Source organism: Ambystoma mexicanum, chromosome 14 (assembly GCF_040938575.1).
Source record: "Ambystoma mexicanum isolate Mex_15411 chromosome 14, UKY_AmexF1_1, whole genome shotgun sequence".
In the NCBI taxonomy this organism is placed as follows: Eukaryota; Metazoa; Chordata; class Amphibia; order Caudata; family Ambystomatidae; genus Ambystoma; species Ambystoma mexicanum.
Window position 1 is genome coordinate 152440561 of NC_090940.1, and position 14291 is coordinate 152454851.

The following is a 14291-nucleotide window of genomic DNA, read 5'->3' on the forward strand; positions in this document are numbered from 1 at the left end:
ACTCCGTCGGCCCTCTATAAGCGTTGAACACCACCTCCAGGCGGGATGCTGATTTTGGTTAGGCGGTTCTGAAGAACCTTTTTGCTTAGTCCTAGATATGAGGCAGGTTATCACAGCTCCATCCTATGTCGTGTTCAGTGGAATCACCCACCAGAATGGAGGAAAGTGGGCGGGATGTATGAGTGATTAAATTTACTCACTGTAGTGACTAGAGTACTCACACTTCCTCCTGACATCCCACCCACCTTCCCCCGCTAGTATGCCAATGGCTAATATGTAATAAGCGTAGTCAGGTATCGAAGCTTCCGACATGTTCACCGAGGACTGAGGTGAGGCACCGGAGGGTGGGGCGTCGGCGGGGCGTCACAATGCCTGAGGCCACACCCCGCACGCTATACTAAATTTAAAGGGGGGGGGATAAATGTTTCACTGTCAACGGTTCTGGTACTGTCCCCATGGAGGAAAGGGGAATGAGGACTATCAGTACTCTAGTCACTACAGTGAGTAACTTTAATTTATAAGAGATGGAAATTGTGTACATGTACAAAATGTGTAGGTCATATGCTCATACACATAGTACATATACTTCTGATGTTTGTTAATCTGCTTAGAATCACATGCTGTGCATAGGTCCGACATCCAGTGGTCACTGCGGAGTATTGCATTTTGTTTTTCGTAGTCGAAAAGGGGACGTCGACAAGGCGTGTCTGAAACACTATCCCTATAGTGACGTGCGTTGTACCCACAATCCCTCACGCGTCGAGGTCCCTCAGATTGTTTTTTTCCGCCCAGCTTCTGGTCGCCTTCACGCGGAGCTCCTCGAGAGACATTGCAACTCCTCGACCTCTGGTCGTGTTTTCTCTAATATTTATAATCCCTCCCTCGACGCAGTTGTAAGCTGTTCTCCGCCGAAAAGAATCTTCGACGGAGGGTCGAGCGGAAGAAATCCTTCGGCGCTGCCGAACACGTGGTCTGGCCTCGCAGGCCATATACAGTAGGGAGAGTGGGGTCGTGGGACATCTCTGGGTCTTTTCTGAGAATGCCTTTCCCTTTCCCCTTCCTTTCCCTTGGGGTGTTTATCGCGATTTATTGCCTCGGCTATGGAGAGGACACCGTTTAGGTTTTGCCCACTTTGTAAAGGCAAATTCACTTGGAAGGACAAGCACTCACGGTGTAACCGCTGCTTGCCCCTCGATCACAAGGAGGAAAGGTGCGCGGCTTGTCGGCTTCTTAAGCCTAAAACTCTAAAAGACCGAAGGGTTAAAAGGTGGGCGGCCTACGCGATGTCGAAGGCCGAAGGTTCACCCGCCGCTGCTACCACCGACAGTGACGAGGAACGCGATAACACGACCTCCGCTACGGAAGTCGAAACCCCCTCTAAGGAGCGCTTACGCGCTTCGTCGTCTGTCCCCGGCCCCGACGGGCTCGGCTCATGCCCTGCTTATGGGGATGAACACCCCGGCGACACAGACGCACACAAAGATCCACATAAACACACAACCCACGGCTCTTCTTCGACGAAGTCGAAAAGACCTTCGGCGCCCAAGGAGACGCAGGTTCCACCGGCGGCCTCCTCGGACCGTTCGGGTTCGAAGCCCCTCTCGCAACCGCAGCCGCGACCTGCGACTGGGCTTTCGGCAAACAAGGGCGCTGCCACCAAACCATCGGCCGGTGCGCATCAACAGAAAGCGCAGACCGCCGTAGAGCGTTCGATACCCATAGCGTCGAAAACTCAAGCTTCCGCCGACAAACGAGTCGCCGACAAGCGAGTCGCCGATAGCTTAGCAAGGATCGCTGTAGCCGACGCCCAAAAGCGTACGCCGAAGATTTCGTCGAGCGTTACGCATAAGTTAAAGGATACGCCGAAAAAGCCCGAAGGGAAGCAGGGACTACCCCCTTCAGGCAGGGAGTCTCCCGACACACCAGAAGGTTTTTCGGAGGGCGACGGGACACTTTCCTCGACGCTTTGGGAGAGGTCGAGCCATTTCGAGTTAGATAACCCTATGTTTCCCCCGCCAGACCGCTCTGGGGTACCCCATGAAACTATGGAAAGACTCCACCTCTGTATGGAGAGGATGGAAAAGTTCATGAGCACCCAGGCCTCTCAAACACACAAGAGGACCAGAGAAGGGCCTCAGGAGGACCCCAGGGCCAAAAATCCGAGGCTAGTCGATCCCCAGCAGGACACAGCCTCAGACTTCCAAGATGTATATGACCTCACTGGGGAGGAGCAAGACTTCGAGGAAGAAGATGATTTCATGGACAATGAAGAACAGAACCAGGAGGAATGTCTGGAAGACAGAACAGACATTATAGAAGAAGGCTTCGGGGTTAACCCAGAAGAGGGACCTTCACACCCCTGGCAATCACCATCAGTGTATTCCGACACTGATGTCCTAAACCTAACTCCTCCGGACAATTCTCCAGTTAGGAACACGTCTCCAATTGACGATCAGCCGACGTTCAATGCACTGTTGCGCAGAGCAGCAGCGCATTTCGAACTCGACACCGGGGAACTCTCTCCAGAATTGGACTTTGTAGAAAGAGTGATTAAGGAAAAACCCCCGGTCAGCCAGACCATTCCACTCCTCGCTTCAGTGAAGAGAAGGATCATACCTTCGCTGTCCACTCCCGCTATGATCAGAGGGGTCAATCCACGGATTGAAAAACTTTTCACTCCTTCACCCTCAGACCCCCTCTACATTAGGGGACATTCCATTCCTGATTCCCTAGTGGTTTCTAATACTAGAAAGAGGGCAGGGGTACCACTTTCCACCAGTGAGGCACCCCCTGACAAGGAGGGCAAGAGGCTATATGCCCTTGCAAAAAGAGTTACTTCCTCGGCTGCCTTCTCAGCAAGAATTGCCAACAACAATTCCTTGCTTGCAAGCTACGCAGACGCGCAGTGGGCCAAACTGCGAAAAGACGCCGAGGAAGCACCGGAGCCTTTACGTACGCGCCTACTGTCAACTATTGGCGAAGGAACCCAAGTGAACCAGAGCATTGTTAAAAACTCTCTGGACGCGGCAGAAACAGCAGGACGTTCCTTGGTACAAGGAATACTCCTAAAGCGCCATGTATGGCTGCGCAACTCAGGCTTTAAACCAGAGACACAGGCGTCTTTGATAAATAAACCTGTCGAGGACGCTAACCTCTTCGGAAAAGCGGTAGATGAAGCCCTAGAGATGGCTAAAAAAGAGTTCGACACTATCAAGACTCTCGACCAGATCTCTAAGCCCACTACCAGGCGCGGCTATGGCAACAAACGCTTTTTTCGTGGCCAACACCAACAACAAAATCAACATCAGCAATACCCTGCCACCAATTACCAAACCAATAGTGGGCAGTACAGCCAAAGAGGCCAACGCCGGGGCAAAGGGAGGGGTCGGGGATCCACCCCCAGAGGCTCCCAAGCCCCCAACAACTCCAAGTGACGCGAAGATTCGCGTCCCCTCCCATGCAACACCGGTCGGGGGCCGGATAACATCCTTTCTTCCTGCATGGGAGGAGATAACGTCAGACCGTTGGGTACTGTCCACCGTAGCCCACGGATACTGTATCAAATTCAACAGTTCCCCATCCTACAGACCCCCGAGGGGACGTCGCATGACACCGGAACATCTTGCCATCCTTCTCCAAGAAGTACAACAACTACTGGAAAAAGGAGCCATAGAGGTCGTGCCTCTATCTCAGGTAACGGAAGGTATTTATTCAGTGTACTTCCTTGTACCCAAAAAGGATCTAACCATGCGCCCTGTATTAGATCTGCGCCCAGCGAACAACTTTATCAAACCCCAAAAGTTTCGTATGGTAACCTTACAGGAAGTAATCCCACTGCTTTCTCAGGGAGATTACATGACAACATTGGACATGAAAGATGCATACTTTCATATTTTAATGTTGCCAGCGCACAGAAAATACCTCAGGTTCATGATAGAGGGCAAACACTACCAGTTCAAAGTGCTACCCTTCGGCATAGCATCAGCACCAAGGGTATTCACGAAGGTGCTGGCAGTGGCAGCGGCCCACCTGCGCAGGTTGTCCATCCCAGTTTACCCTTACCTCGACGACTGGCTCATAACAGGGGATTCTTACGAAACATGCTTCTCCAATACCCAAAAGACAGTAGACCTTTTGTTCCAGTTGGGCTTCTCCATCAACGAAAAGAAGTCCAGTTTAGACCCCAGTCAAATCAAGCAATTCCTAGGGGCTCTAATTCAAACAAAGGACGGCCTCGTCTTCCCCTCCAGAGAGAGGGTCCAAAACATGCTGTTTCAAATCCCTCAATATGTAACCGGTCGAGAGGTGACGGTACGCAAAGCAATGCGCTTGCTAGGAATGATGGCGTCGTGTATTTATTTGGTACCTCACGCGCGCCTGCGCATGCGCCCAATGCAAGAGTGGCTCAACAGCCAGTGGTGTCAGGCCAGCGGACTATGGGAGGATCTAGTTGTGGTCTCGCAGGCCTTAGTTCTCTCGCTACGGTGGTGGACAAAGGAAAACATGGAAAAAGGGAAACCCTTTGCCACACCCGCGGCGGAAGCCACTCTAACCACAGACGCATCCCTCACAGGATGGGGGGCGCACCTATCCCATCAGACTGCTCACGGAGTGTGGACTCGGAACGTAGCATCCAAACATATAAATCTACTGGAGCTACTAGCTGTGTTCAAGGCGCTAAAAGCCTTCCAGGAACACCTACAAGGCAAAACAGTAATGGTCCTTACAGACAGCACCACAGCCATGTACTACATCAACAAGCAAGGGGGCACCCACTCTCCAGGCCTGTCCAAGCTGGCCCAGAATATATGGAAGTGGGCTCTCAAACAGAACATGTTCCTACTATCACTACATGTACCCGGGGAACTCAATCTGCTAGCAGACAGCCTCAGCAGAGATTTCCCCCTGCCCAAAGAGTACGGATGGCGCCTGCACGAAGACATCGTCTTCGACGTCTTCACACAATGGGGATTCCCAGAAATAGACCTGTTCGCAACCCTGGAAAACTCACAATGCCTAAGTTACGCCTCCAGGTACCCCCAGAACCAATCCAAGGGGAACGGTCTGTCGATGCAATGGTCAGGGAAATTTGTTTACGCTTTTCCCCCGACTCCCCTTCTCAACAAAGTGGTGCACAAGATGCACCAGGAACAAGTGACCATGATACTAGTGGCCCCAATGTGGGCACGACAACCATGGTTCGCTCACTTGATGGAGATGTCTCTATCCCCCCCAGTAAAACTCCCCTGCCCGTACAACATGCTGTCTCAGGACAAAGGCAGGACGCTGCATCCATGCCCCCAGAACATGAACTTAGCAGCTTGGCTCCTGAGATCATAGAGTTCGGACATCTACAACTCCCGCAAAGATGCATGGACATCCTCAGGGAAGCCCGAAAACCGAACACTCGCCACTGCTATTCTAGCAAGTGGAAAAGATTTGTCATCTGGTGCAGGAGTAAAAGCATCAACCCTATTGACTGCTCTCCCACACATGTGGTCCTATACCTCACCCACCTATTAGATTCAGGTCTAGTGTTTAACTCCATTAAAGTCCACCTAGCTGCACTTTCTGCATACACCACTTCCCAACTCAAAGTGTCGTGGTGGAGGATCCCTGTTATAAAGGCCTTCATGGAGGGAGTAAAGAGAATACACCCCCCGATAGCTGACCCAGCTCCCGGATGGGACCTTAATGTGGTACTCACCAGACTCATGGGCTCTCCATTCGAACCCATGCACAAAGCATCTCTTAAACACCTCACGCTTAAGACTGCTTTTTTAATAGCTATCATCTCCATCAGGAGAGTAAGTGAACTTCAGGCTCTTTCTATTCTAGACCCCTTCGTTACAGTTCACAAAGATAAAGTGGTTCTACGCACTCACCCTAGGTTTGCTCCGAAATTTATTTCTAAATTCCACGTAAACCAGTCTATAGAACTACCAACGTTCTTTCAAAATCCTTCCAATTTGGGAGAAAGGACTCTGCACACACTAGATGTACGCAGAGCGGTCATGTTCTACATGGAAAGAACCAGACCACTGAGGAAGACTAATCAGTTCTTCGTCTCGGTGGCAGCAGGAAGAGAAGGAGATGCAGTTTCAAAATCCACTATTTCTAGATGGATTGTTCAATGCATCACTCTCTGCTATACTCTTGCTAAGAGAGAACTGCCCTTTAGGCCAAGAGCACACTCTACTCGAGGCACGGGGGCATCCATAGCATTCATTGCAAATGTTCCCCTTGAGTCCATCTGCAAAGCGGCTACCTGGAGTTCTGTGCACACCTTTACAAAACACTACTGTCTAGATACACACTCTAGATCTGACTCCCAGGTGGGACAGGCAGTATTAAGACACCTTTTCTCTACTGTTCCTTCTCATAACCCACCGCCAACTCCGGGTACTGCTCGCTAGTCTATGCACAGCATGTGATTCTAAGCAGATTAACAAACATCAGAAGAGAATGCATTACTTACCGTAAAAGCATTTCTGATGGTTGTATCTGCTTAGATTCACATGCGCCCGCCCTTCCTCCCCGCTCGGATGGAAGGAACATAGACTTCCTTTATATATCTCTCTTTTCTGTACTCACTCACGTCTAGAAGGCTCCCTCAGGGCAGAAAAATACAAACAGAGGGACCTCGACGCGTGAGGGATTGTGGGTACAACGCACGTCACTATAGGGATAGTGTTTCAGACACGCCTTGTCGACGTCCCCTTTTCGACTACGAAAAACAAAATGCAATACTCCGCAGTGACCACTGGATGTCGGACCTATGCACAGCATGTGAATCTAAGCAGATACAACCATCAGAAATGCTTTTACGGTAAGTAATGCATTCTCATACTCATGTAGTACATACCACACGTTCACGAAACACCCTTATAATTGGATTAAAAAAAACATTTTAAATAAAGTTATGGTTATTCTCCGGCATGGGGTCTGGCATGGATTCACATGCTCATGAATATTCCGTCAGGCCGGGAATCACCAGTAGGAAAACAAAAGCAATATTGCTTTAAAAGCGTGAATACTGCCTTTCGCCTGATATTCATTCACTGAAGACCGGGTCATACTGCACGCATCCAATGACGGTTGTCTCCCCGAGTCCCTCCCCCGGTGGCCATCTTCAGATTTTTACTACACGTTTCATTGCAGGGAGTCCTTGAGTTTTGCTCGATAAATTCAGTTTTTTCAAATGGAAATGTCTGATTTTTATGACATTGTAAAGACTGCTGACTAGTCGGCTCCGGTAACTGGGCTCCATTGCTGGTTAAGTTTTCAACTTCTACACAAAGTGGAAAGGTGTACCGTGGCCTACTTCGAGCCCCACCATGTTGGAGGAAGGCAGGAGAAGTCTCTTCAAGCTCCGCTCCTGGTGTGGCTTGAGGAACATCTACGTGGAGGACAAGCACACAAGATGTCTCTACTGTCTGCATCCTGGTCATGAAGAGGACTGATAAGACATCTGCCAAAGTTTCCAGCCAAAACCAAGAGGGACCGATATCCAGAGCGTTTTCCACCTGGTAAGAGATCCAGATCAGCCAATGAGGTACCCCGAAGGGCACGAGTAAAGCAAAGTGGCAGGGAGCTGGTCTGTCTAGAGACGCAGCAGATTCGGGTCCTAGTACAGGGCACGCGCTCTCTCCATCGCCTTGCCCATCTACGGTGACCGACGTAAATTCCTCAAAGCATAGTGTTACGTCACGAGATACACCGGAGAAGCAGTCCAGAAAGGAACCCTCTTTGAAGCCCTCAGCGATGACCGCTCCCACAACTTCGTCAACAGCCACAAGTTTGCCATCAACCGTTGCTTCGTCATTGGCTGCAGTGGGCTCATCTCAGTCCACGAACAAGGAAATGCTGTTGTCAAAACCTGCGGCAAGGGTTTTGCTGCCTCCAAGACCCACAACTACTGCTTCATTGACAAACACTACCCATTTGGTAAAGGTGCTGGTTGTGTCGGTAGCCCTGACGGAAGTGGCTAGACCAGGAGACCAGTTGCACCCAGTGGATGCCTTTTCCGGGGTGGCAGAACAGAGAGCTCCTTTGGCCGTTTATAGTAGCTCCGATGACAACACGCGGCATGATTGCTTGAATGCAGGTGGCGACAGCCCCATAGACATGGGTTCGCCAAGGCACACAAGCCCATTGAGGCACACCGGCAATCCTCTGGCAGGCCCTCGGGCTCCTTTTGTAATTTCCAAGAGATGTCCCAGGACATCTTCACAGTGCTTAGTTCTCTGGTCTCAGTGATACATCAACGGCTACCACTGATAGTGGGCCCGCCAGGGAGAGGCCCTAGGTAGTCCTCCAAGGTGGCATCGTTCGGCTACCCATGGGCAACCACCATCACCACCGCCTGTCCCAACACCGGCAGGCGATGAACCGCGCACTGATACAGCAACGGACACTGGCACAACGGATATGGATGAATTTGGTGACTTTGTCCCAGCCGATGTGGAGCCAGTAGGTGCGGATGATACCCCCAGAGCTTCACCTCCAGATTAACGTGGGTCATTCCATTCTATAACGGCAAGGGCATCTGCCCTATTTAATCTGGTACCAGCGGAGAAGAGGAAGGAAGGTTTCCTCTACAAGAGACTGGTTTCAACCAGGAAGACAATGTTATCTGTCCCGTTGCTAGACGAGGTATGGGAAGAGGGCTTGGCCTTCATGAAATGCCAAAGTTCCGCCCCAGCGAAGTGAGACTGGCTGGAGAAAAAAATACAAGGTGCCGGACTCGGCCCCCAAATGTCTCCGCTCGCAACCATCCCCAAATTCGTTAATTTCGGCTGCAAAGAGCAAATGGTCGGCAAATCCATCCTCCAGGTTTGTGGTCCCGCCGGACCAAGAAGGGAAGAAGCTAGATGCATTGAGGCAGCACATCAGATCTACTGCAGCGTCAACCATCAAGGCTGCCAACGCTCTAGGCATCGTGGCCCGGTATGATAGGGAGTTGCGGTTTAAACTAAGCCCACTCCTGGAATTCTTGCCGGATGACAAGAGGACGGAAGCTCTCACACTATTTCAGGAGGGGGAGGTGGCCCCCTAACATGCCATCACTGTGGCTATGGATGTCGCGGATTCCGGCTTCTGCCAAATGGGGAATGGCGTATTCGGGCATCAAGCTTGGCTGAAGACTACCAATTTTGGAACTCACGTTCAGGCCAAGATAGTGGATATGCCTTTTGACTGCGATAATCTCTTCGGAAAGGCAGTGGGTGAAACACTGCTAGCACAGAGACGGCAAGGTCCCTAGGTACCCTGCTGCAGCACCTTTCTTCTTCTTCCTTTCGGTCCACCAGGAGTACGTTTTGGAAGATCTTCAAAGGGATACGCCTCCACTTCCTACTGTCGGCCTTCCCGCTCCACGGCACAGGATTCATACACAGGTTGGTCCCAGGCCTTCACTGGAGGCTCGCAGTACCGTCAGACCCGGCCGGGAAAGGTGCAAGCAACCAAGCGGGACTGACTTGGCCCAGGACCCGGGCCCCCACTTCCGCACCCCAGTGGAAGGCAGTCTGTCAAATTTCGTCGATGCCTGGAAAAACATCACCACAGACAAATGGGTGCTGGACATTCTGCAGAAAGGGCACGCGCTGGAAATCGAATGCTAGTGCCCTTGTATTCCACCTGTAACGAGGAAGTTACAGGTGAGAAGTCCAGCTGCTCCAGGACGTGCGATCCATGCTAGCAAACGGGACAATAGAACCTGTCACGCTGCGACTCTGGGGTCCCAAAGCATAGTCCAGATACAGTCTGGTCCGAAAGAAGGCAGGGGTGCAGCTGCCAATCCTGGTCTTTTGACGCCTCAACAAATACCTAAGGTCCCACATATTCAGGATGGTCACGTTGCAACAAGTGCTCGGCCAACTGGCGAAAGGGGACTACAATCCTTGGTCTGGAAGATGCCTACTTTCACGTCCCCATTCACCTGAAACATCAAAAATTCTTTCGCTTCATAGTTCTTGGGAATCACTGCCAGTTCAAGGCACTGCCCTTTGGCCTGAGGTCAGCCCCAAGGGTGTTCACAAAGTTTTTGGCCCTAGTGGCCACGCATCTACATCTCAAGTGCATACACTTCTACCCGTACCTGACGACTGGCTCTCCGGTCAAGTTCTCGGAGCTTGGCAGTGCAACACACAAAGGGGACCATACACCTGCTAACAGAGCTCGGATTCTCTATCCATTATCCGGAAACCTGCATAATGCCATCCGCAGACGTTCTGTTTCTGGGGCACGTCTCGACACTTTGTCGTCTCTGGCTTTCCCCTCGGAACATCGGTTGCTGGACATCCTTGGGAAGGTGCATCGTCTGTCCACCATCAAATCAGCAACCATCCTAGTAATCAAGTCACTGCTCTGCATACATCTGATCCCGATATGTAGGCTGCTGAGAGGCCACTCCAGGAGTTTCTGAACTGCAGGTGGCACCAGGCCACAGGCAATTGGTCAGACAAGTTGAAGCTCAACCTGGAATTCCAGCAAGCCATCCAATGACCGGGGTGCCCTTGCACCTTAGGCAGGGTTCCCCATTCCGGACCCCTCCTTATCAGGCAACAGTCACCACGGATGCCTCGCAGGACGGATGGGGAGCCCACACCAGAGGCCTTTGGCTGCTGGAGGAAAAGGATCTACACATCAATGTACTGGAACTTTGGGCTGTGTTCTGGGCCCTCAAGTCTTTCCTGCCGCTGTTGAAGAGTCGAGTGCTAAGGATTTACACAGACACCACCACCACGATCTTCTACATCAGGAAAAAGGGTGGCACCTGATTCCCTGCTGTCATTGGAGGCGCAAACCCTATAGATCTGGGCGATCCTTCTGGACATGTTACTCGTACCCTTTCAGCTAGCAGGTATAAAGAATACCATAGCGGATGCCCTCAGCAGGGAGCTTCGGTTCCATCACGAATGGGAGTTGCAGCAGGACCAAGTAACCCTTCTATTCTGCCAATGTGGTTGTCCGGAGATCGATCTATTTGCCACAACACCAAATCGAAATGCCAGCAGTTCGCCAGAGAGTTTGGGGGATGCTTTCTCACTCAGGTGGGAGGGTCCATTGCTTTACGCTTTTCCTCCAATCACCCTCCTGCTGCGAGCTGATCAACACATTGAAGTGATGCCTCTGCAAGATGATACTCATCGCCCCAGCGTGGCCCTGCTAGATTTGGTGCCCCGATCTGTAGCGCCGGCCATCTGGCTACCTCCTCTTCCCAACCTACTCTCAAGAGAAAGCGGAACCATCCTACATCACGATCCAGCGTCTGTGAACCTCACGGCCTGGCTCCTACAGCCTTAGAGTTAAGCCACTATGACCTTCCGGTGGAATGTAAAGCTGTTCTTGCCAAGGTCGAACGCCCTCTACTCTATCGTGCTAGAGTCACAAATGAAAACTCTTCAGTCTGGTGCAAGGCGCAGGGCATCTCGCCGCTGTCTCTGCTCCTCAGCTCTTGCCATACCTGCTCTCACTGGCCAAGTCTGGTTTGGCCCAAGCCTCCATCAAGGTGCATCTGGCAGCCATTTCACAATACACCCGTTCACCTACAAAGCCATTGTTGTGGTCTCACAGACTGGTCAAGGAATTCATGAAAGATCTCTTTAGGTCTTTCCCTCCAGTGAAAGCGCCGACCCTGCCGTGGGAGCTCAATGTTGTCCTCACAAAGCTCATCGGACCCTCCAACATCGTGCTCCTCTCGTGTCTTTCATGGAAGGCTGCGTTCTAGTAGAGATCACTTCTGCCAGGAGGTTCGGGGAAATTCAGGCTTTCCTGCAAAGCCCCCTACTTATCGTTGCAACCTACTAGGGTAGTGCGCCGCACTAACTCCACCTTCATGCCTAAAGTTCAGCCTGAGTTCCACCTTAACAAACCTTTGGTACTCCAGTCTTCTTCCCGAATCCTGTTTCGGCTGCTGAACAGTCGCTGCATATGCTGAAATTTGCTTGTCCCTTGAAGTTCTATGGGACACGCTCGAAAGATTTGCGGATGACTTCTTAGCTCTTTGTGAACTTTGGTACTGTGAATCAGGGGAAGGCCCTGACCAAGGTCTCCCTATCCAGGTGGCTCTCCGGCTGCATCATGCACTGTCATCGCCTGGCCAACAGGGCTCTCCCAGGCCGGCCGAGAGCCCACTCCACCAGAGCCTTTGCTGCTATTCTGGCTTTTCTCTCTGGGGTTCACCTGCTGGACACTTGTAGGGCTGCTACTTGTAGATCGACGCACACCTTCACGAGATTGTGTCAACAGGGATTCCAGGGAGAGGAGTCCAGAGTCGACCAAGCGGTGCTGCACAACCTGTTTGCTTGAGGTGAGTCGGTTCCAGGGGTAAGTGTTGTACTTCTGTTAAGCCTTGCCACCTCCCGTGATTGTGTATATGTTGCTGCTGCATAATCCTATACATGAGCATGTGAATCCATGCCAGACCCCATGCTGGAAAAGGAACAAGTTAGCTGTAACTGTTGCTCTCTTAGCAGTCAGATAGCAAAACGAGGTAAGAGCTTGCACATTATATCTGAAAGCAGCCTGCTGTGACAGGTTTGAATCCCGGCAGGGTCAACTCAGCCCTTCATCCTTCCGAGGTCAATAAATTGAGTACCGCTCTGTGGGAATAATGTCTTCTGTTATTTGAGCGCTATGCAACCTATGGGTATGGGTCTGGTATGGATTCACATGCAAACCCTCCCTCCGTCCCTGCTGTGGCTCTTCTGGGTTCATACTGGCACCTCACATACTTCCAATCTGAAGATGGCCACCAGGGGCGGCACTCCGGGAGACGACCGTCATTGGATGGGTGCAGTATAACCCGGTCTTCAGTGATTGGATATCGGGCGAAAAGCAGTAGTCAAGCTTTTAAAGCAATACTGCTTTTCTTTTCTTACTGAGGAATCCCAGCCTTACGGGGGAATATTCATCAGCATGTGAATCCATGCCAGACCCATGTTGGAGAACAGTAAAAGTTACAGGTAAGGTAAGTAACTTGTTCCATCTAATATGCTGTCTAAGAAGAGTTTGTTTAATCACTTTAAGGTACCAACACTCACTGTCTACTACTTCAAATTCAACCATGAAAGATGAAGTATAAACACTTACTCCATACCGGTACAAATCCTAATGTAACACTCATTTCAATTATTAGGCAGGTTATATCAATACTATATTAGTGTATTGTTGGAAATTGTCAGAATCTTTAATATTGGGGTGTACAGGAAATTGTATTGCCATGCTCCTCACTGGAGTTAGAGTAAATTCTATAAAACCACTGTGTGCAGGGAATGGAACCTTTTTTTTTTTTACTGTATCGCTAACCTGTGGTATCTTATTCATAACTGTACAAAAATTCTAGATGACATTTGTGTGTTTCTCGTTAGCTTTTTTGTGTGCACTTTTTTAAAACCATAAACATTTCTCCCTTCTGCGTAGGCTGCTGTAACACGGCTACTGGTGAAAAGACCTAGACGACCACGAAATCATCCATTGGCAGCCTATCACTACACAGGTAAGCAAAGGATCTGGTCTATATTCTAGGTAAGACCCTAAAGCATTGTATGCCAGGATCTCGTCTCCAGTTTTCTGCAGGAATGTATGCTGGTCCCACAGACCCCTATGAGCGTCTAGTGTGCTATAAAATTAAATATACCTGTGCCACTGTAAACTTACCTGGGGGAAAGGGGAATTGGATAAGCTAATAGTCACATTCTCCAACATGGTCTTTTGCATGGATTCACATGCTATGAATATTGCCAGTTGTCTGGCTGAGAATCCTCTGTAAAATAAAGCAGTTTAGCTTTATGCTAAAAACTGCATTCTCGCTTCTATAGCCTATTGCTGTCACTTTGGGCCATGCTGGCCCAACCATTGACACTTGTTAGCCTTAGCTCTACCCCGGGTAGCTATCTTCAGATTCTTACTGCACTTTTTCGTGTTGGGAGTCCTCGGGTTTCGCTCATTGATTTTCTTGAGTATTTTAGCTCTTTTTGATGGTTTTTTCTTCAATCCGTCACTGTTTGTCGGCAGCAGGGATCCATTGCGGTCTCGATCCCACTGTCCGTCAGATTATTACGTTGTGTGAGGGTTCACATCAAATTTTGGGCCTAGTTCACGTGTCATGCCGCAACGAGAAGAAGAGCCTCTTCAAGGCATGTTCAAGATGCGGTCAGAAGGTCGTCAAGGACCAGCATTAGAAAGGTATTTACTACCTGCACCCGGACCACGATGTGTAGGGATGGGGCATCTGTCGGCTGGACCGGCAATGGGCACCTTGGGGAACCCCATTTTCAGAGGGCTGG

General features: G+C 50.5%; 1 protein-coding gene across 4 annotated transcripts in view; it reads left to right on the plus strand.

Moving 5' to 3' along the window:
• Nucleotides 1-14291, plus strand: part of MIDEAS (mitotic deacetylase associated SANT domain protein) — a 1134261-nt gene that overhangs the window by 949107 nt on the left and 170863 nt on the right. For all 4 annotated transcript variants that reach the window (XM_069638766.1, XM_069638765.1, XM_069638767.1 and 1 more), the window contains one exon: nucleotides 13426-13501. In XM_069638766.1, coding sequence (XP_069494867.1) covers nucleotides 13426-13501 — 76 coding nt within the window. The remainder of the gene's footprint in view (nucleotides 1-13425; nucleotides 13502-14291) is intronic.